General features: G+C 39.1%; 1 protein-coding gene across 1 annotated transcript in view; it reads right to left on the minus strand.

The window, feature by feature from the left end:
- crim1 (cysteine rich transmembrane BMP regulator 1 (chordin-like)) overlaps positions 1-23,481 on the minus strand; it is a 907,432-nt gene that overhangs the window by 219,159 nt on the left and 664,792 nt on the right. Inside the window, exon 8 of the mRNA XM_051925587.1 lies at positions 4,038-4,166. Coding sequence (XP_051781547.1) covers positions 4,038-4,166 — 129 coding nt within the window. The remainder of the gene's footprint in view (positions 1-4,037; positions 4,167-23,481) is intronic.

The following is a 23,481-nucleotide window of genomic DNA, read 5'->3' on the forward strand; positions in this document are numbered from 1 at the left end:
TTTTGGGGTTGGCAGGTTACTATCATCGTTTTGTACCTCATTTCTCCGAAATTGCTGCGCCCTTATCGAATCTCACAAGGAAACAAGCATCTTCAAAAGTAGTATGGGATGATTCAGCTGATAAAGCATTCGGTGACTTAAAGTTGGCCCCTACTTCGGCACCTATTTTACGATCTCCTACTTTTTCTCTTCCTTTCATCCTCCAGACCGACGCATCGGCCACAGGATTGGGTGCTGTGTTGAGCCAATGCGTCGACGGTGCTGAACACCCCATTATGTACCTCAGCCGGAAACTGCTGGATTGGGAGACCAAGTATGCCGCGGTGGAGAGGAAAGCCTTGGCGATTAAGTGAGCTATAACGTCCTTAAGGTACTATCTCTTGGGGCATGAATTTACTCTGGTGATGGATCATGCCGCTTTACAGTGGATGGCCCTTCATCAAGAGTCGAATCCACGCGTCACTAGGTGGTTTTTGGATCTACAGCCTTATTGTTTTAGTGTCATTTATCGTAGAGGTTCCTTGCAGGCCAACGTGGATGCTCTCTCCTGTGTCCACGACCTCTCGGTGAAGGTTGCCCCACCCGATGGGTCTGGGCTGAGGGGGGGGGGGGGGGGTCATGTCACACATGTGCAATTAGGAGGCAGTCAAAGAGCCTAAAGGTGAGTAAACTACCGCGAGATATGAGTTGGTCACGTGGTACTTACCTGGATCTCTTCTTTCCACAGAAAGCCAGAAGAAAAATAATTGCCTCCACTTCCGGGTATAAAAATGGCCAGAGCAACGTCACTTCCGGCCACCCTCAATGACATCACTTCCGGCTCATCCAGATCACATCACTTCCGGTTCCTTGTTCCTAACGCCAACCATTTCCTGTTCCCATAATCCTTTTTGTATAAATCCACCATTTTCACAAAGTAAAGACTGTTAAATATTCTTGTAATTTAAAAAGACTTTGATCTTTTTTTTTCATATATTGTCTTAGGGCAATATACGGGAACGGTCCCCAAACCTTTTTCTTGATTCCAGCGTTGTTTTTTCAAGGGTTAAAAGCCCACAAGGTCGATTCACATATATATATTGGTTTGAATAGAACAGTTGTATCACTGCTTCATCATTATTGTCATTTTTGTACATATTTCATACAAGAAGCATATGCCTGTCAGTCACGTTTTATTTTGTGAGCCGTGTTGGTTGGGGGTCCTCGATTCCAAAGCACTATTTTTCTTTCATTATTTAAAACTCTTGCACAGATACCTGCCTCCTTGCCCTGCTCCATCTTGCCTGGCTTGCTGCGCCCGCCCCACTTGCTTCCTTTTGTCCTTTTCATGACAGATTTTTCTCAAAAGTCAAGTTATCAAAAAGCATTGATCGCTGGCTCAGTACCTGCCATTTGTTCACCTCATAAAACGTTTCTTTATCATTAACTGAAAGCCACACGGTGATTCTGGTCTTCCTTATTGGCAGAATTTCATTAAAGGGCTATCTACGTCAGGAAGGATATGAGTCCAGTTTGCTGAAAAGACGAGCCTCTTTATGGAGGAAAAAAGTGGAGTTGTGCTGTTTCTTCCTAATGTTGAACAGTGATTAGGGATCTGAATGAAGAGAATATTCCTGCTACACAAATAGCCAGTGTTTAACTCTTCTAATAGTTAAACAGCTCCAAAAAACGCACACACACCACACACACATGATCAGATGCACATACTACTGATTAAGCGTGCAATCTCCTGTGTTAGTATTAGAAAGGACTAATACATACCCAGCGCATTTACTGTTATTTACTTGCAAGGCATGAGATTGCAAGAGAATTCAGTCTCAGGAGAAAGTCAGCCTTAGTCCATGGATTTCGCATACACGAAAATATCTTACCTTAAGTGCAAACTTGATTAGAAAAAATAAAAAAGGTATTACTTGTCAGAATACTTTTTTAGAATAGCATACAATGGAAACATGAGCCAATTTTTGTAAACTTTAGTTTATATTTAAAATGCCCACCCCGGCACAAAAAATCAGTTATTTGTGAAGCAGTAATATTCTCATCATTCTGTATCCCTGATCACTGATCAGCATGCATAAGAAACTGTGCAGCTCCAGTTTTCTCCACACAAAGAAATACTGCCAATAAGGAATAACAGAAATCACTATGAGTCTCTCTGTCGATGAAACTATATTATAATGGTAAATATTGGTTCATATGTGCCTTCTCAAGAAGGTTTGCTATGTCTCCCAGCACAGTCTCAAGAGCAAAACCTTATTGCGACAGCACCTATGGACTACAATTGCAATTGCATATACTGCCTTGTGCTACAAATAGTGAAAAGGACACTAGAAAAATGCAAAACTAGAGAAGAATGAGACAGGAAGAATATGGAGAGAGCAATTGTCTATGGCCACCACCAGTGAACCTCTTGTCTTTTTCATTTGCACCAAAGCAGGTGAAGTTGATTCTCAATTGCTTATGCTTCCTAACTGGACAGACTGATATCCCTGAAGCTTAATAAAAAAGGAAAGACTTCTACATTTCTGGAAGAACTGAAATCACACTTTATAAAATTAGTTTTTTTTTACTTTCCCTGTTTTCTTATTTCCATTGTTAGTTTTCTCAGTTTCGATTTAGTGTTATGTCTCATATACACTGGATACTCGAAAATCTTTCTTCCGAACATACATTATTTTAATAACAGATGTATTCCATGTGCATAGTAATGCTTTACCAAAATTATTTTAACAAGACAACATGATAGATTCTTTTTGAACTGATAGTTTACTGCACTTTGACTTCACATAAACCATAGCTGTCAATGTTCATAAGAGATAAGTTCCACAAATTCCATTTATATTGCCTAAGTTCAGTGTGAATCATTATTTGTGATGACTTGGAAAGAATATGGAAGAAGAGAGTACTACATACTACTTGCACAAGATAATATGCTAGAGTGGTTAGATCCTTACACAGCATCATGTACACATTGGTTTTGAGTTAATATGGGTTGTTCAATACACACTACAGTTTTCCACCCACATCCTAAAGATGTGTATGTTATGTTATCTGTTGAATCTAACATAGCCATCCACCACATCCAGGACTGATTCTAGTCTTCTATATCTAACACTGCTGAGACAAGCTCTGGAATAGGTGGGTCTAAAGTGGATTGTGTGTTTGAAGATTGATGAATGAAATTAATCAATAGTGCCTGATATGAGGACTTGGTTATTACAAAGCTGAAGGACTCTCAGACCATGAGAAAGAAAATTCTCTGTTCTGATGAGACAAAGATTGAACTCTTTGGTGTGAATGCCCGGCGTCACGTTTGGAGGAAACTAGGCACCGCTCATCACCAGGCCAATACCATCCCTACAGTGAAGCATGGTGGTGGCAGCATCATGCTGTGGGGATGTTTTTCAGTGGCAGGGACTGGGAGACTAGTCAGGATAAAGGAAAGATGACTGCAGCAATGTACAGAGACATCCTGGATGAAAACCTGCTCCAGAGCGCTCTTGACCTCAGACTGGGGCGACGGTTCATCTTTCAGCAGGACAACGACCCTAAGCACGCAGCCAAGATATCAAAGGAGTGGCTTCAGGACAACTCTGTGAATGTCCTTGAGTGGCCCAGCCAGAGCCCAGACTTGAATCTGATTGAACATCTCTGGAGAGATCTTAAAATGGCTGTGCACCGACGCTTCCCATCCAACCTGATGGAGCTTGAGAGGTGCTGCAAAGAGGAATGGGCGAAACTGGCCAAGGATAGGTGTGCCAAGCTTGTGGCATCATATTCAAAAAGACTTCTATGTAAGTCTTTGTTGAGTCACAAACCAAATGAATTTCCCTATATAGGATAATAAATTTAAAATTGAGCTGAGCTGAGCTGATGGTGAGCATGTGAGTTAATCAGTACTGCAAATGAGATGTGTTTTTCAAAGTCATAGAAAAGTAATCTTATTTTACTAATACTGCTATTGTGACTATAAAAGAAGGAGTCTCCGGTATGCTCCATCTCTCCAAAATTGAGGTATAAAGTAAGGGTTTACTTACGTGTTTCACACTGACAAGTTCGACAGCCATTTTGGTCTAGATGGAACCCATACATGCAGTCTTTCTCTGTCAATGTACAATTTTCAATCAGTTCACAAGCTGGAGGTCCAATGGTGATGTAACTTGGCTCTGCAAAGCAAATAAAATAAGATACCATATTAAAATAAAATCATAAACACAAAAACTATACTGTGTTTAATCAGCCATTAAAAATAAAAAATAAAAATAAAAAGAATCCTGGACTCCCCACACTTGATTTTATGTATTTACTTGTTTGTTTTAATTCCTTTTATTTGGAAACAAAACAAACTTAAACTAGTGAAAATCAGGGCTTCAAATGGGCCAGTATCCACCAGTACAGAGTAGTGGTTCTTCTAAATTTTTTTGCAATTGCGTACTGGCAGCATTTTCTAGCATACTGCATTATATCCTGCATATCCAAATACTATCCCATAAAACCCTGCCCACTCTGCAAATTTTAGTGTATAGGGTTGCTAAAAACACAAAGAGGGACCACCACCCTGTGAGAAACAAATTCTTTAAGTTAATGTTATTGGTAAATTTTCCTTAGTCTGCTTAGCTTGAACTTGAAGATAATGTACTGTAGCTTAACACAGATAATGGAAGATTCAGTTTAACCCCATATAAGATACAGAAAAATGGAATGTTCTTGATTTTAACTCTGTGCGACAGTAGAATAGCCCTTAGACTGAAGTTAAACAGCTAGAAAGAAACATGAATGGTTAGACAGGTAGATATTAAAGGTATATAGTTTTCTGACGATTGCATAGAATGCTACAGAGAATGTTACATTGAATGTTACATAGAAACCTTAAGAAATGTACCCTAGATATTTAAGCAGAATATCCTAAGTTTCTCTTTTTCCCCTATCTTTTTTGTGTGTATTATCAGCTTTTTTCTCTATTTTCTTGGTGAACAGTTTGATTTCACTAAATTCTTTAAAAATGAAGACATTTGGACTGTGGAGTTTTTTTTTTTGTACAGTGAGTCATACTAGTGCCAGAATGCCTATCTGGTAGCTAGAGTTGAACTATTTTGAACCATTTGGAAACCTTCGTCAAACGCAGCTACAATATAAATCAGAAAAGCATGAGACTGCATAGGATACCAACAATAGCATAGTTGGTACAACAGTATACTTCCAAAAAAAAAAAATCAGACACTGGAACAAGAGAGCTTTATGACTACAGAAGCCCATCTAAAACGGTTCTTTGTACAGGATAAAACAGCAAGTAAAATGAAAAGGTTGGGCACAGGCCTGACATGATTTATTTAAGATTACATTAATGAATTCTTGCCATCTTCTGAAAAAGTTCTGAACAGATTCCTGCAAAGAGAATTAGTTTTTTTTCCAATTTCAGAGAAGGTTAGATTGTCATTCTTCCTTTGAACAGAATAAGCCTTCGTTCAAGTAGTTTGGTACAAGATATTACAACTGGTTCTTCATAGCACTTTTTATCCTATCTAGTATTACTCCAGATATTGCTTCTAAAGTTATAAGCTGTGATTGAAATCCAAGGCTATTCGAGAGATATACAGAAATGTTAGCCTAAAAGGGTCAGAGTGTGGGTCATTTGTAAAATGTGACCTAGTGACGAACACTGATTTTAAGCATTTGATTGACTTCATATATGTTGGTACAATAGTTGGATTATTTCTCACAATTATAAGAACCTGGATTCGATTCCAAAACCAGTCACATTGCAATTTTGAGCTCAGAAAACAAACACATTTGTGAATGTTATTAAGTATGTTCACTGCTAAATTTAAATGTGGAGTTTATATCATTTTACATGGAAGGAAGGACAAAGATGTCTATTACCAGATAATTATCTTTACCAGATAATTTTTATTGTTGCCTTTCATAATTGTACAGTTTTGTGTGAGTGTCTAAGTAGCGGATTATATAACTCTTTCACATGACTTTCATGAAAGGCTAATGTTTCTATGAGAAAAGCAAGGATTAGAATCAATGCTTCTTGTCACACTGTGAGATCTCTCTCTACAACTTGCTCACTTCTCATAGCTATGCTGCTGGCTTTTACATGACTGATTTACTTGCATCCTTTAAACTAGTTATCACTGGGCAGTATTCATTGTTGTTTAATATTGTCTTGACCTCTGCTGGCAGACCATGGCACGCACAGCCACTGCATTAAGATTTCAGCAGCTCCTGCAGGATTCCAGAGTCTTGGCATTACATAGACAAGTGAAACATCTTTATAGACTTAATATTCTCAATAATTAAGCACCAGTATTTTAATATATGTATGTCCTTTAAAAATTGACACTTGATGGTCTGAATAACTTTACAATGACTTCAATCATTGGCTTGCTACAAATTCCCTATTTGTGAAAATGAAGAAATTCCATTATTCACATAGTTCTTTCACTCTACACTTTACCTAAGTCACACAATTCATTTATTTTTTTGACCTGTAAACTGTCTTTTTGTGGTGATACCAAGGTGCAGCAGTTTTCATCTCATACCAAATACTGCGTATGTATTTACACATTCTCCTTATATCTGTGTGGGTTTTCTATGTATACTAAAACTTTTCCAACAGTTAATTTCTGACTCCGAATAGGTTCCCAGTGAGTAGATGTGTGCCTGGTTAAGCATGGCCAGGATTCAACTGGTGCAATGTCCTGGACCGATTCCTCTCCTCTTTTTGTTACTGCCAAAATGGAAATGAAGTGAAGGCTTGAATTGGATGAAATAGGTGCAGTGATAGGTAAATAGTTGTATGATTAGTTTTTATTTTCTATAGTCCATTATTTTATTCAGTAGCCTTTATTTTCCTATCATGAATAATTCAATTCAGTTGGAAACAGTTACCATATGGTAGTAAAGTTTTTTAAAAGGGAAGTCTTGCAACAAGGCATAGTTCCAACCTGTCAAATTCAACAAGCTGAAGTGAAAGCAAAATCCTGTTCTTGTACAGTATGTAACAAGGTCCATGAATTAAGCTTCATATTCCTGTACCTTTGGTGCCTGTCATGGGGCTGAGGGTTAAAGTCTTATGCAAGACTGTCCCAGTTTTTCAGAAACATCTGTACAAATTTAAATGAGATTGCCCTTAACCTTTGCATCATGATATCTTGTACACCCAAGTAGTTATTATTGTGGCATAGCTATAAAAAACAGTGTAAATAGCATTTCTGTTTGGAATCAAAATAGTATCAGCGATGCAAGTCTGAGTTTTCTATGAACTTGGATACAATAACCATATGCAGCGCATCCACTACAACGTACCTACTACCTCACACTAGAATGTTGACTTGATTCATTTGAGCTGGTTAGACTACCCACTAGGGGCCTGTCTTGACATTTGTGCTCTTTTGACCTATGGCAAGTGGAGTGTTCTGCAGATATTGGTCAAGAAGGAATCAAACGTAACAATCTTAACTTAATTTACATCCTAATCTGCAGTTATGTATTCCTGCAGTGTATTTTATTTCCTATTTAATGAATGCAATTTTGTCTTTTAAAAAAACAAAGGATTATACAGGTTGTCACACACGTGTGCATAGGAGGCAGCTAAAGGGCTTGAACGAGAGTAATTCTGAGCCAGACCGGGATGTGGCAGAGTGCACTGACTCTTTATCTCGCTTTTCTGCAGACCGTTCTGGAGAAATTCTGCCTGGCCCTGATGACGTCAAATCTGGTGTCGACCCATTTGACGTCACTTCCGGGTCCGAGCCTATGGATGAAGACCCTTCCGGTTCTGGCCCCTCTGATGTCATTTCTGGGCCCGAGCCTATGGATGAAGACCCTTCTGGTTCCGGTCCCTTTGAGGTCACTTCCTATACTGGCCTTTAAAAGCTGCCACCTTTCCCCTATCCTCTCAGTTCTGTTTTGGACTCCGATTTGTGCATATCAGTGCTATCACTTTATTCAATTTTGTAGCCAGGAAATAATATACGGACGGCTGCCCCAAACCTTGCAATGGCTCTTTGTCGAGTTTGTGACAAAGTATATGTTCAAGCATTGAGGACCTACCAATAAGATTACTATAACATATATAATATCTTCTGTCTCATGTAAGTATTATATAAATTATGAACATTATAGTTACTAAATGACTGTGAAAATATTTAATTTCATTTCACTAGTTTTCCTTAACGTATTAATGCTGGCATCCCATGTTCAGCAACCATTTTATAATCAGCACAGGAAAACAAATACTTATAGAATTAGGGAGTAATTGCTGGGTACTTTAGAAACTAACAGACTTTTAAATGCATTTCAATAATTTTGTTTAAATAGTAACATGGCAGGTAATTTTTTTAATTCCCTCCCTTTTCTGAACCTGCTTTTTTCCATTACAGGTTCAAAAGGAACCACATTCAGGTAAAACATTTCAAAGACAAATAACATACCTGACATTAACAAGTTTACTAAACAGAAAGACATAAATAGAAGGATTATTCTATGCAATTAAGTTAGATCACTAAGGCATGCAAAATCCAAGGGAAAATTGTATACTCTTGCATATTCTGGAGTACAGCTAAGAGTTATTGTGTGGATGAAACTACTAATAATTAAAGCTTGCACATTGCAAGACAGTTTGTGTTCTCATGGAGTGAATTACACAGTTATCATAACAGTATGTATGGTATAAAAACAGCAAAATGTATAGAATGGGGCGGCACGGTGGCGCAGTGGTAGCGCTGCTGCCTCGCAGTTAGGAGACCTGGGTTCGCTTCCTGGGTCCTCCCTGCGTAGAGTTTGCATGTTCTCCCCGTGTCTGCATGGGTTTCCTCCAGGCGCTCCGGTTTCCTCCCACAGTCCAAAGACATGCAGGTTAGGTGGATTGGCGATTCTAAATTGGCCCTAGTGTGTGCTTGGTGTGTTTGTGTGTGCCTGCGGTGGGTTGGCACCCTGCCCGGGATAAGTTCCTGCCTTGTGCCCTGTGTTGGCTGGGATTGGCTCCAGCAGACCCCCATGACCCTGTGTTTGGATTCAGCGGGTTGGAAAATGGATGGATGGATGTATAGAATGCTAACAATTTATTTTCAAAGTGAAGTGATCACTTATAATTGTGCAAGATAAAACAAATTGGTGAATTAATAAAAAAACATGCAAAATAGATTTTAAAAACATAGGAAAAAACAGAGGTGGGACTGAACTATGATGCACCTCACTTGCAGTCAAACTCACTACCATCTGCTTTATTTTGCATCCACTGTAGACTGGCACTCATATAAATGGGAAACATCCTCATGGTTTTCTCCAATTTATTCCACAATTGCATTAATTTTCAGTGAGGCTGATTTTTATTTTTAGTGCGAGAGCCATGAGATTGATCCATTAGTGAAATATTTTTTTTCTTTAATTTGTCTGCAAGTAACCAAGACTTTCTTGTCAGTCAATCAGTGAGACAATCAGGGACATGTAGCTTTATATATATTGTGATAGATTAAGGGCTCCGTGACCCCTTGAACCCTCAGACTAGATGTCAGACACCAGGTAAAAGTCCAAATATTTCTTTTATTTAGACAATAATGTGCACAAAGCACCCTCCACTCCACAATACTCATATCACTAATCAATAAACAATACACAATAATCAATCCTCCACTCCCAGACGCGTTGCCACCCTTCCACCCAGCTCAGCGCAACATCTGGGATTTCCCATCGTCCTTTTATATTCCCTGACCCGGAAGTGTTTCTGTCCAATCAGTCCACAGTTCCTTTTCCCTTCCGAGTCAGGGTAAACAGTCCTTTTCTTCACCCCGGGAGCACGTCGTTCCTTCCTGTCACGTGACCGTGACGTACTCCCGGGTTATAGGGTACATAAGAGTCCATGAGCCCCCTTACAGCGACTCCCGGTGGCCCCCAAGGTATCCAGCAGGGCTGTGTATAAAAACTACATAGTCCATGAGGCCCTGCTGGAACTCGGGGCACGTCCACGCTGCTGGGAGAGCTCCTCCTGGTGGCCTGGGGGTGAGGGCCGGAGTAGAAAGCCGGCAATCCTTCACAATATATATATATATATATATATATATATATAGTGGCAGGCAGCTGGCGTCCATGCCTAGCCGGGACACCCCTGCACACTATATTCATGGGGAGCAGCCCTGGACACTGCAATACCTCCCCCTGGTTGCTAGATGGCCGCCTTCCTGGGATGGAGCAGTGCCTCGGGTTCCTGCAGGGCTCCCTGGGAATTGTAGTTGGGTGCAGCCCTGTTGGGTCCTGCAGGCACTGCCAGGGGGTGCTGTGTTTGGGACTCCTGAGCCTGTGTGGGCAGCATATTCATCACACCTGCAAGTGCAGCCGGAACTCGATGATCAAGCACCTGGAGCACTTCCGGGTGAACTATAAAAGGAGCTAGCAACCACCACTCAGCGGCCAGAGTTGGGTGGGAGGAGGACAAAGCTTGCTGAGGAGGAGTGGTGGTGCCGAGAGGAAGAGAAAAAGTGCTTTTGTGCTTTGTTACTTCTGTGCTTGGGACTGTGTTGTGTCTGTGGGTACGGGGAAGGCGTAGCCCACAGACGAAGAAAAAGAAAAGTCTGTTTATTTTACACGTGCCTCCCGTGTCCAGTCTGTGTTGGGTCGGGTGGTATATAGCGTCATCTTACAGTATATATATATATATATATATATATACATACACACACGCACACACACACACACACACACACACACACACAAACATATATACAATATGGATTTTTTTTTATGTAACACTTTCTCACTCAGAAGATATTTTAGCACTTATGAGGATATTTGTTGCTGCACTGTCTATCATCTGAATCTAACACGTGTCAAAGAATTTTGAAAATTGTTGGCAGTGTTCTCAAGAGTTTTGGAAGTAATTAAAGCCGTAGTGAAGATGTCTGCTGAAACTGAATTCTTATTAAACATGTACTGCATCTAGTACTTGGTATTGCAGAACTGAAACGCATGGAAGAACACAAGTCAAGAAATAATCCTTGCTATAAATACGACAAACAAATTTGATATGTCACTCAATATATCTTTGGCTGTATCTTTCTTTATATATTTTAGATGCATGACATACTGAATTTTAAAAGGCAGATATGTATCTAGGATGTAAAAGTCAAGCCAAATTTATTATTATGTGTACACAGTACAAAGAAATTCTAACTGTCTAATTCCTAATATTATTAACAATAAGTAAATAAAAAGTACACACAGTATACAGCATGAATACTATGTATGTACATGTATATATCTGCCTTAATGAAAGGACAAATGTCTGTGCATTTATGTGTCTACCTGGCTGCTAGGTTTAGGATGGTAAATTTAAAATTGTGCAAAAGTTGTAGAAAGGGTTCAAAAAAATAAAAAAATGACGATAATAAGAATACCAACTAAGGGTCTAAAAATAAGAAAATTGGGCTTATTGGCTACTCTGTTGCCCGATATTACATGTCGGCAACAGTAGCATGATAGTAACTTTCTTGGACTCGCTTGGGCTACATGAACAAGGTTTATAGCTATAATGCTAATGACTGATAACGTTACGAGGTGGGCAATGAATGAGTGAAATTAATGACAAATCAATGTATGCGTCGGGAACACGATTAGATTAGAGTCCTTAAACCAAACTGAACCAATGTGGTAGTGACTAGCGCCATTTTCTCACCAAAACAATTTGACTATAAGAGTGGTTGAGTTCAACAAGCAATGCCAAGAGGAAGTAGAAAAAAGAGTGGCCCTATCCAAAAAAGAAAAGGTCACCATAAGGAAAAGGGATCAGATGTGCATTATTATACCAGCCCAAATGGACAACGCATGTATCAAATGGAAAACATGAGGTCTACACTGATTACTTACATTTTACCATAAACCTCGTGTATGTATGTGTGTGTGCATGTGTGTGTATAGAACATTCGCTTAGTTACAGTAGATGAATCCAAACATCAACTTTTACAGAGTTTTACATTCAACTGCTACATATATATTGACTGAGGAAAACAAACTCCACTTTACCTTATCCAAAAATCTCACCTAGACAAACTGGAATTTACAATCCGCAACAAATATAATTGGTCTCAAGGATCTAGTTTTGCACCTCTCCTCTCCAGTAAGATCTGTTTAATAGGATTTACACAGTTGGAAAAGTAATGCAAACAAAACCATTCCGATTACATCAAGCTTTTGTAGAAATTAAAAAATTCTTACTATTACAAGCATTAAGTATGCCCACACCCGCTCGGCGCCTCTCACCGGGGGCAACTCCAGAGTGGTAGAGAGTCTAGCCCCTCTCAAGGAGATTGGTTCCAGAGTCCAAGCTGTGCGTCGAGGTGAGCCCGACTATATCTAGCCGGAACCTCTCGACCTCGCGCACTAGCTCAGGCTCCATCCCCTTCAGCTGAAATGAGTTTTCTCCACAGGGTGTCTGGGCTCTCCCTTAAAGATAGGGTGAGAAGCTCAATCATCCTGGAGGGGCTCAGAGTAGAGCTGCTGCTCCTCCGCATCAAGAGGAGTCAGATGAGGTGGCTCGGCATCTGATCAGAATGCTTCCTGGATGCCTCCCTTGTGAGGTGTTCCGGGCACATCCAACTGGGAGGAGGCCCCGGGGAAGACCCAAGACACGCTGGAGGGACTATGTCTCCCGGCTGGCCTGGGAACGCCTTGGGATTCCCCCAGAAGAGCTAGAAGAAGTGGCCGGGGAGAGGGAAGTCTGGGCATCTCTGCTCAAGCTGCTGCCCCCGTGACCTGACCTCGGATAAGCGGAAGAGGATGGATGGATGGATGGATGGATGGATGGATGGATGGATGGATGGATGGATGGATGGATGGATGGATGGATGGATGGATGGATACTATTACAAGCTTTTAATTACCGGTAATAAGATTTTCAGCAGACATTCGTGAAACAGAATTAGGTTTTGTTAAAGACCAAAGCATTACAATAGCAATGTGTATCCAATGATAAAGTTTGAATGAAAGTATTACATTTACATTTTCTCTCATTTTTCATTGTATCCCTATAAAATTAATAGGAAAGTCTATCCTAATACACCAGCAAGATATACACAAAAGAACCTCAAAATTGTGCTATAAACTACTTACAGATGCTTATCACTACCATTATTTTTGAAAAAAGTGTTTATGCTAATGTGCACAAAATGATCTATTATACCTATTAATACTTTATGTTTTAACAAAGATTTTAAAAATATCTTAATACTGTTAGGCACGTGTTAAATTTTTGTCATCCATAATTAAATACTTTTGATAATAAATTCACAACAATAATGAATTTCTCCGGTAAACACAAACATTGACATTTAAATATCTTGACACTTCTGAACTTAAACCTTTAGGTTCTATTTTTAACCAAAGACTGCTCAACTATTTAACATGCTCTCAATTGAAAAACAATTAGTGCAGAAAAGAGTGTTTGCTTATTTTATGTGAATAAGATATTCTAACAAAATTAAAATGGTTGATCATTACGAAAGACAATCTAAATTTAACCTTCACTTTACTGTTAAGCTGCATGAGGCATCAATGTGGCATCCTTTTACAGTTCAGCTTTTCAGAAACAAATTGCAGGTATTTTTTAATTGTCAGGGTTATTTATATGTGTTTATCTATAGGGAAGTGCAATGCTAAACCTAATTTTAATGTATACTGTATAGTTAACTCATCATGTATTAATTCTTGTACAGTTACTCTTTGTGAATGTTGGCACCTTAGCTGTAGCTGTAGCTGAAGCTGAACAGTAGCTGCTTTGCTTAAATTATAAGATTCTAACTTTCTAACAATAATTTACTGCGCTTTCCACAGAAATGATGCAGATTTTGGAAAGAAACATTTGAATGAGGGATTTTGTAAAATTGTTTTACCTATACAATAGTTTATTATTATTGACAGCAACATTTTATTTCCATTACAATTTTAAAGAATATATAATGGGAATAAATTAGTTTCCATAGTGGTACAACATAAAAAGAGAGTGAAACCTTGTGATGTTTCACCACACTGAAATGTCTACAGAGAGTCAAAATTTCCAAAAAATATATTCACTAAAACATACAAAAATGAGTTTTACAAAGGCGGAACAAAGGTACACAATTAACAAAATAAAATTCTGGTTTTCCCATGAGGCCTATTAACTACAGGTTTTGAACCCCTTTCTACCTGATCACATATTAACTGCCTCTACAGTGCCACCAAAGTATTCTCCTTTCCCAATTTTCTGTCTCTCTTAATGCACTAGCCTCTTCCACCTGCCAGTAAGCCTTCTCCCAAACTATCTCCCAAACTATCCTGATTGTGGCCTCATTGTCCTTTCAGTCCTGGGGCAGCTTTAATTTGACTCCTGGGTTTTTAATGGTTCAAACTCTAAAATCACTTTGAGGGTCGGAGAGAACCTTGCTATACTACAGAACACCAGGGGTGCAGTGACATGTTGAATGCTAGGTTAAACTCTCAGTATTGTCTAAAGGGTCAGGTTTCCACAATTAGTATCCATACAAGCTAATGTGCCTTTAGGGCAACAGACTCCTACAAGTCTCTCCTGTGAACTGTCGCCTGCTGGCTTGCAGATCCACTAGCATTTTGCCATCTGTCTGTGGTCTCACCCCTTCTCTAGTTCAAATCAGAGAAGTCATCAACCCACAGCATCTTCTAGGTCATGTGCCATCTAGTATCTTTGGAGAAGATGCACCCACTGTGGTGCCCAATTTCCCAGGCACCACTGACTGAAAGGGTCTACCTTTCCTAGCATCTGAAAAACCTTTCCTTTACTGTAGGTCTGTCACAATTCTGGATGACATTTGTTTACCTTTCTTCTATCCTGGGTCACCTTCATGGTTCCTTTGCCCTATATCCTGTTGCAACTACACACACTGAAAGACAGTATACTGTATTTGTACTTTTTAATGATGCATACATTAAAAAGCCAATATATGGGTGGGCAGAGTAGTATTATGCAGGTTTAATTTCTGCTTATCATCTTTCAAAATGTATGCCATAATTATAAAATACTGCACATCTGCAGCTTCATTCATAAAATATGATTTAATGATACAATTTTAAAGTGATAGACACAATATTTAATGTTTTTTTTTCTCATCACCAGTTATGAGAGACATATTATTATTAATTTATCAGAGACATGCCTGAAAAGCTGTGTGTGATGGCAGCTTCTGATTATAACACACTGTTTGAATATTTAGGACTTTTGTGAAAGGATCTTAAAGGTCTTAGTTTGTACTGGTCTAGATATAAATGGCCTCAGTTATTACCACTAGTAACAATACTATTTATTGCTGTCATCTGTCAGCATAGTCAGGACCAAAGAAATCTCTAAACCCATTTTTCAGAATTTCACCTTCTCCACTAATGACTGAACTGACCTTTTAGCTTGTATCCTTACTCAGGTTTTCAAAGCAGAAGGTCAACTTGAGTTGACATTATCTTTATATCTGGTCTGGATTTAAAAATAAATATTTATTTCTCTCTTACAATTATCTTACACCTTAGCATGCTAATTAATTTCATTTCAATGTCTGTCTGGCTGTTTACTTTTGATAGTCTTCGCTGTTTGAGTTTGATTTTGGCCTTTTCCTCAGTGTGTTTTTCCTTATCTTTTCCCTCTTTGCTTTTTTCTCTTATAAATCAGATAAGTTAAGTCATATTCTTTTGGAGGTACAAGAACACAGTGGAGAACCCCTACACACTGCTCATACAGTGTCTTCATGTTCCTGCTGTGTCTCTGTAAGTTTTTCTCCTGAACCTTAAGTCTTCCTCCTACGTTTCATAAATGAATATGTGGATGGATAGAAATATATTTCCACCTATAAAATAAACGTGTTAACACTTTCCTGCCTTAAAGATTTTTAATTTTTTTGGATGTACCTCTCATTTACAAAAAGTAAGTGCCACCTCCTCACAACCCATTCCCATCCCATCAGCATACCATTTTTGTGAGTTTGAGGTTTTATATAGTAAATTTTCCCAAGGTGCTCCAACTTCATCCATCCATCTATCTAACTATCTCAGCAACTTCAGAATCATGGGGTGCTGCTCTATATCATGCACTGGCATAAGCATAATAACACCCACAGCTAATTTCTAAATTTTAAACATATACAGAACTATAAGTATATCTATTATAGATAAGTTGTCTTAGAATGAGAAGTAAGCATATGTCATTGTGCTTGTGTAAGACCTGTGGTGAACATATCCTCCACTCTGTAAAGTTCCTGTTTCTTGACTCTTGCTAACAGGAATGATTCTGGGGCTTTTCAAGCCAAGTACAACACTATAGGCTGTGACATTAAATGAACAAAACCTGTACTTGAATGAGTGTGGCGTAGTGATTACGGCTTTCGACTTCAAACTCCGGGGATGGGGGGGGTGTCAAATCCTGCTACTGACACTGTGACCTTGAGCAAGTCACTTGCTCTTGTGCTCCAACTGGAAAACCAAAAAGAAATGTAACCAACTGTATCATAAATGTTGCAAGTCATCTATATATATACAGTATATATATCTATTATAAAAAGAAATCCTGTCCCCTGTCCTGATAGTCTACGATATGTGATCTTTCTCGGAAGATAATTTAAAGACCCGGGAGACGAAAGAGACCTGCCACGGTGCGTCTCACGGGAACATAGAACGAGAGTCTTGCAAGACACACCCTACTTACAAGCAATATCAAAAAAAACAAATCAGTAGTGCAAAGGCAGTCATGCAGCACACACAGCTCCAGGGCTCTCAGTGCATATAAAGTGTATAAGGTCAATACGGTAGAAATGAAATGAATAGGGTAGATATGAAACGTTGACGATTAAACGAAGAAGAAAGAAAAGCACAGAGAAAAGAGACTCAAATGCGTTGGACAGAAAAAAGAGCAAAAAAGAATAATCGAGGTGCAAATTCAGAAAATAAGGAAAGTAATTATCAGCCCGGAACAAGTGGAACTGAAAAAAAAGCACGTCCAATCCGGCTCTTAATTAAATGACAGTGAGTAAAAGACAAAGTAGAACTTCATACAGATGTTTACAAACGTTGGCGCTAAACACATGCAGAGCAGGTTAGAGACTATGAAACCAGGGAAATTAGAAAGACTCAAAAAAAAAAAAACGGCGCTATACACATGTGGAGAAAGTTAAAGAGTATGAAAATAGGAAAATTAGAAAATATAAAAAAGTAAAGATCGCAGTAGCGCAATTTCTAAAACGGAGTTTACCGCACATGCATTTATTGGTTACTTTGTTAATGTATATATATTTATCTGACTGCTTATTTAAAAACCTAAATTTACCCCAGGAGTCAAAAACGTTCTGTCTAGCCGTTGTACAAAAACCTAGACAAAATCTGGGGTATCACCTTGGTAAACCCATGTACTTTTGGAACTGGGAGAGGAATATAGCACGACTTTACAGACAGGAGTCCAATGCAGAACTCTACTTACTTTGTTACTTTCTAAAAAAAAATTATTAAATGCTGATGATGTAGATCATTTTGTCTATGCTGAAATTCCAAACAGAGAAACTTATCCTGACCTCATTAAAAAGATTCAGCACATTGGGACTCGCAAGATTACAGATATTGTTTTTACAGAAGTTTTGAAATAAAAGTGAAACTAATGAAATAGCAACAATTCAAAGAAAAAACAATCTTAAAAGTGTGTATCCGGAAAACCAAATACGGGGGTTGGCGAGCGAAGCGAGCAGAGGGCGAAGCCCCCTAGTATATACAGTATATATATATACTATATACTATACTATTTTTTCTATAATTTACTTGAACATTCCCTTTGATTTTGGGACTTCTATCATCGCACTAAGTATTATAGTTCGCTTGTGGTAGCGATTTATTTGTGCAAATCCGAGAGAGAGACTGCGAGCCGAGGGGAGGGGGAAGTGGGACCTCAGGAGTGGGGAGGCAGGCGGGGCCCTTCTCACTAATGCGCCAGCCTCCGTTCGAGTGAGTCTACCTCTTGCCATGTGTTGGAGCGTACCTTGACTCCGCTTAGCTAGCAATACCTGTTTGTTCAGCAGACATTATCATCTAGAGATTGTTAAGGAGTAACATTTGACGTTTTTGAGAGAGAGATAACAGCTGCGTGTGCTTTAGAGGGTAGATGCTGATTGGCAGAGATATCAAGGGCACATGCTTTTCTCCCCACATGGGGGACACTGTCTTCCACTTGCCTAGAATTACATTTTTTTTTTAATTACATTTTTTTATTGATTTTTGAAGTTTGTCCTATTTCACTGCTACATGGGCGGAGCCGAGTGGGACAGCTAGCCTTGGATAAAGTCATCAGCTAAATAGATAAATGTAAAAGTCACAGGCAGGTGGCATTGCTTGAGCAAAAATCTGTTTTCCCTTCTTCTGTTTTATAGCAAGTCTGCTTAATGTAACTCAAGGTTACTTTTGGCTTCAGTGAAATTTATGCCACCACATCTGCATAGGGTGAAGTTCTATGCCCTATATACTCATACTTTAAAGCAGAACAATGTACAGTATACATGTAGGAATACAGTATATAACACCCAACACCACTCAAACAAACCTTAGGTTCTATTCCTTATGGAAGGCTTTTTGTATGTCTCCCCCTTTCTTTGTTTAATGAGGTTAAGTGCCATTGTTAATATGCACTGGTGGGACTGGTTGGTTATGCTTGAGTATACCCAGTGATTGGTATCCCAATCACAGGTTGATCTTGCACTGCACTCTCTGCTGCAGGGATAGAGCCTCTGCTCCATATGACAATAAATAGATGTGTGGAAGGAAAATGTTAGTGGCTAATGATAGATCAATAATTTGGTTAAGAATAGGCTTTATCACTAGATCAATAAATGACTTATATACAAAATACAGTTTTAACACCAGCCTAAAAAATAATATTCTTCACATTTACACCATTAATAAAACTCATAAAAACAAAATAGTTTCCCAAGATAAGCTGCTAAATTAATTGTACATCCTTAATGTTAGCTAGTTTATGATCATTTTATTTTATATAATAACTAGCTATGTTATTTGTCAAAGACGGGTAATAGAATTCCTTTAAAAATATTTGATAAATCTTGTCTAGCCTATGTATACCCTCAGCATTTCTTCTAGGCCTTTCCTCGGTATCCTTATGTGACTCAACCTCTCTTACCCAGTGCTTCTTCTCTTGATTACATTTCCGTAAAGCCTGTTTCTCAGACTCTTGTCAATCTGAGACACCTTGCTTGCCTTCTGTCTGCTTGTTGACTATCATCAGGGTAGATGGGCTGTCATTACCAGCTGTGAAAACATCACTTGTATTCCCGTCTTTGAAGGTGATTTGAGTTGTGTCTCATTATTGCCTAACAACCCAATGGATCTCGGTACTTTATTTTGCTTTGTTGTCATTGAAATGCTCAATTTTAACTCATTTTTGGTCAAAATAAAAAAGTCACAATCAGGAATTGAGAAGTTTGCACCCACAGCGTCTTGTGCTATCATCAATATGACTGGTCCATGATTCATTCCTCTGCATGTCCTGGAGTACAAAAGAAACAGTACTGTGCACCAAAAAGTGGACACTGGCAAGATCGAAAAAAAAAAACGCGGTCACTGATTACAAGCACAAGAAGGTGTGTGAACGAATATGAATAATATAAATAATGTTGCATCAGTGCCACAATGTTTTCCTAAATGTACTATACAGGTCATAAAATGAGTTATTCCAAATATCATATATACCTACTGTATGTCTCTGTTTTTGTCAGCGCGGCTTTGACATCATGGACCATAAGGTGCATACTAATTCAGCATGAGTAGGAACACTCAATAAAACTGAATAAAAAAAATTCAAGTGACGGTGAGATACGAAGAAAGCAGATTCACCAGCGTTTGTGTGTCAGCTTATATCCCTCCAGATCAGAGAATTTCCAGTTCCATTTTCTCAAAACACCACTCACATCTACAGTTATTCCCAGTTTCAGATAAACAGTAACCGCATCAGATCTGGGGAGGGGGGGTGGATTGGTAGGTGTTGTATTGTGAACGTGACTGAGAGAATAAAAGTGAAAAAAAAAACGCTAACTTTTACAAGTACTATAAATTTACACCGGCTGTTACAGACACAAATCAAATGTATTTTTTTATTGTATAATATTAACAATAAGAGCAGCTCACTACTCAAAATGGTAAACTTGCCAGGGAGCCGGTTTCGAACTCATGACCTCTGGATTATAAATCAACGGATCTTACCGCTGCACAAAGGAAGCTGGCATATTGTAATTGCACCTTTTGTGAAAGTGTTTATTTGATATTTAGCCATGAGCCTTCGCACATTATACAGTTCATGTGTACATTTTGTTATTTATTACAAAAACATGAAAAACGTTTCTGTTTTAACAATGTGTTTACATAGCTTGTTGTAGACACAAATACACATCAAATTATTTCCCCTTACAATTCTGGGTAGCTCACTCCCAGATAATCGATCAAGGCAGGAACTGGGAGAACTTCTTGTCCGTTCTGAGGTGGTGGTGGTGGGGGGGATGGTATAGTAGGCTGCTTGCTTCTTCAGCTTATCGACACATTTAGATGACAAAAGACGCTGATGGAGAGGTGCGAAGGGACTTAAGGTGGGCCGGAGTTTTTTCGTTGGCTCTGGTAATTTTAGTATTAAACCCGAGTGCTACTGATGTCTTAACAAAACTAAATAGCAGCACTGAATTGACAATTCATAGCAACACCATGGACTGACAATAGATATATCTTTAATTTAAGACCATCTGCATGCAGACAAGTCCAGGAGTGGCCAGGAACTTTATTTAAGCTTTCTATTTTAACTGAATTTATCTTTAAAACTGACAAACTTTTTCAGAGTGCATTTCAAATTACATTTTTTTCTGTTTGTTGACCTGTTCCTAATTTTTATGCATTTCGCTCACCTGCCATTTTTCACTCAATTTATAGCACGGACCTTCAGAAATATTTCCTGGAATCAATGCAGACACATGTATTAAAAATAATTGTTGCTTTTTTTTCTAAAACTTCTACCTCAGCATATTTATTTCAAAGATACATCTTTAAATATTCATTTGCATTCCATAGATTGACTAAAATTATATAGTTTCTGTCACATTATGGGTTGTTCTAGTAACACAATGGCCAGGATGCCAGTCCATGTCAGGATACACTCAAATTTTTACTCATTTGGTCTCAGCAATTGCATAATATCATCATTTTAAAAAATGGGAGTAAAACAGATTTTAAAGTAGAAACCAATGAGCACAGAAGGCAACACTCAGCTGTAATGTTATGATATCATTAAGTGTTTTTAGTATTTTTTAGTATTTAGTATTGCTGGCAAAGTCATTAAAATAAGGTTTATTAACTCCTACCATTTTATTTTCAACTGATGCTTGACTAATGTATGTACTTCTTTCTTTTTTTCTTTTGGATAAAAATATCACAGGAGGCAAACCAACAATCTTTTCATTAGCATAACAAGTGTGAAGGATTGCCGGCTTTTTACTCCGGTCCTCACCCCCAGGCCACCAGGAGGAGCTCTCCCAGCAGCGTGAACGTGCCCCGAGTTCCAGCAGGGCCGCCTGGACTATGTAGTTTTTATACACAGCCCTGCTGGATACCTTGGGGGCCACCGGGAGTCGCTGTAGGGGGGCTCGTGGACTCTTATGCGCCCTAAAACCCGGGAGTACGTCACGGTCACCTGACAGGAAGAAACGATGTGCTCCCGGGTTGAAGAAAAGGACTGTTTACCCTGACCCGGAAGGGATAAGGAACTGTGGACGGATTGGACAGGAACACCTCCGGGTCAGGGTGTATAAAAGGACGATGGGAAATCCCAGACATTGAGCTGAGCTGGGTGGAAGGGTGGCAACGCGTCTGGGAGTGTGGAGGATTATTGTTTGGTGAATTACTATTGTTGTTGTTATTATTATTATTATTATTGAGTATTGTGGAGAGGAGGGTGCTTTGTGCACAATTATTATTATTAATAAATCATTATTTGGACTTTTACCTGGTGTCTGACGTCTAGTCTGAGGGTTCAAGGGGTCACGGAGACCTCAATCTATCACACAAGCCACAGTTAAAAGGGTGCAAGCAGCTTTTAAAAAGGGAGCTGCATATCACACGGCAATGTTCTCAGTTTCCTTAACGGGATTATAATATGACAGATGTATCCAGACAATTTCTAAATGAAAACTACTGTTTTCAGTGATAGAAGATTCTGGATTACTTCTCCACTATCAACCTGGGAATTGACACAGGCAAAGGTGTGTATCGAATTACAAATGAAAATGTTTTACTGAAATGTTTCTGGTGAATTCAAAAGTGAAATGCTGCAGCTTTGAAAAGCCCGATCTGTATTTTCTGTTATACCTATTAATTAATTTTACTTATTGACACTTCCTGATTTATATTTAGTAGTTTAATCTTAATAAGAATATGCTCAAGCACACTACAATCAAGCATTGTGACAGACTGGTGCCTTGTCCAACGCTGGCTCCTATTTCTGGTGGGATGGCGTCCGGCCCCAATAATCTTATCCTAGATTAAATGGTTTGAAAATGTATGCATCACTGTATCCACACTACAATGAATACTTACTTCTTTTCATGCCTCTGACTAAAAGATATCCTACATCCAGATGATGTTGTGATCTTCTTCTTCTTCTTTCCACTGCTCCTGTTAGGGGTTGCCACAGCAGATCATCTTTTTCCATATCTTTCTGTCCTCTGCATCTTGTTCTGTTACACCCATCACCTGCATGTCCTCTCTCACCACATCCATAAACCTTCTCTTAGGCCTTCCTCTTTTCCTCTTCCCTGGTAGCTCTATCCTTAACATCGTTCTCCCAATATACTAAGCATCTCTCCTCTGCACATGTCCAAACCAACGCAATCTTGCCTCTCTGACTTTGTCTTCCAACCGTCCAACTTGAGCTGACCCACTAATGTACTCATTTCTAATCCTATCCATCCTTGTCACACCCAATGCAAATCTTAGCATCTTTAACTCTGCTATGAGAGCGCGAGCGAGCAAGAGAGAGTGCGAGAGCGCAAGTGAGAGAGAGAGAGAGCGCGCGAGCGAGCGTATATATATTTACATACAGCTCGTACGGTCCGGAATGGATTAATTGTATTTACATACAATGCTATGGGGGGAAATTACTTCGGGTCATGACCAAATCGGGCTGCGACCAGAGTTTTGGAAAGAATTATGGTCGTGACCCGAGGTTCCACTGTACTTGTCTGTCACAAATTACTCCTGACACTCTTTTCTACCCACCCCACCCTGCCTGCACTCTCTTTTTCACCTCTCTTCCACAATCCCCATTACTTTGTACTGTTGATCCCAAGTATTTAAACTCATCCACCTTCGCCAACTCTACTTCTTGCATCCTCACCATTCCACTGACCTCCCTCTCATTTACACACATGTATTCTGTCTTGTTCCTACTGACCTTCA

Source organism: Erpetoichthys calabaricus, chromosome 3, assembly GCF_900747795.2.
Source record: "Erpetoichthys calabaricus chromosome 3, fErpCal1.3, whole genome shotgun sequence".
In the NCBI taxonomy this organism is placed as follows: domain Eukaryota; kingdom Metazoa; phylum Chordata; class Cladistia; order Polypteriformes; family Polypteridae; genus Erpetoichthys; species Erpetoichthys calabaricus.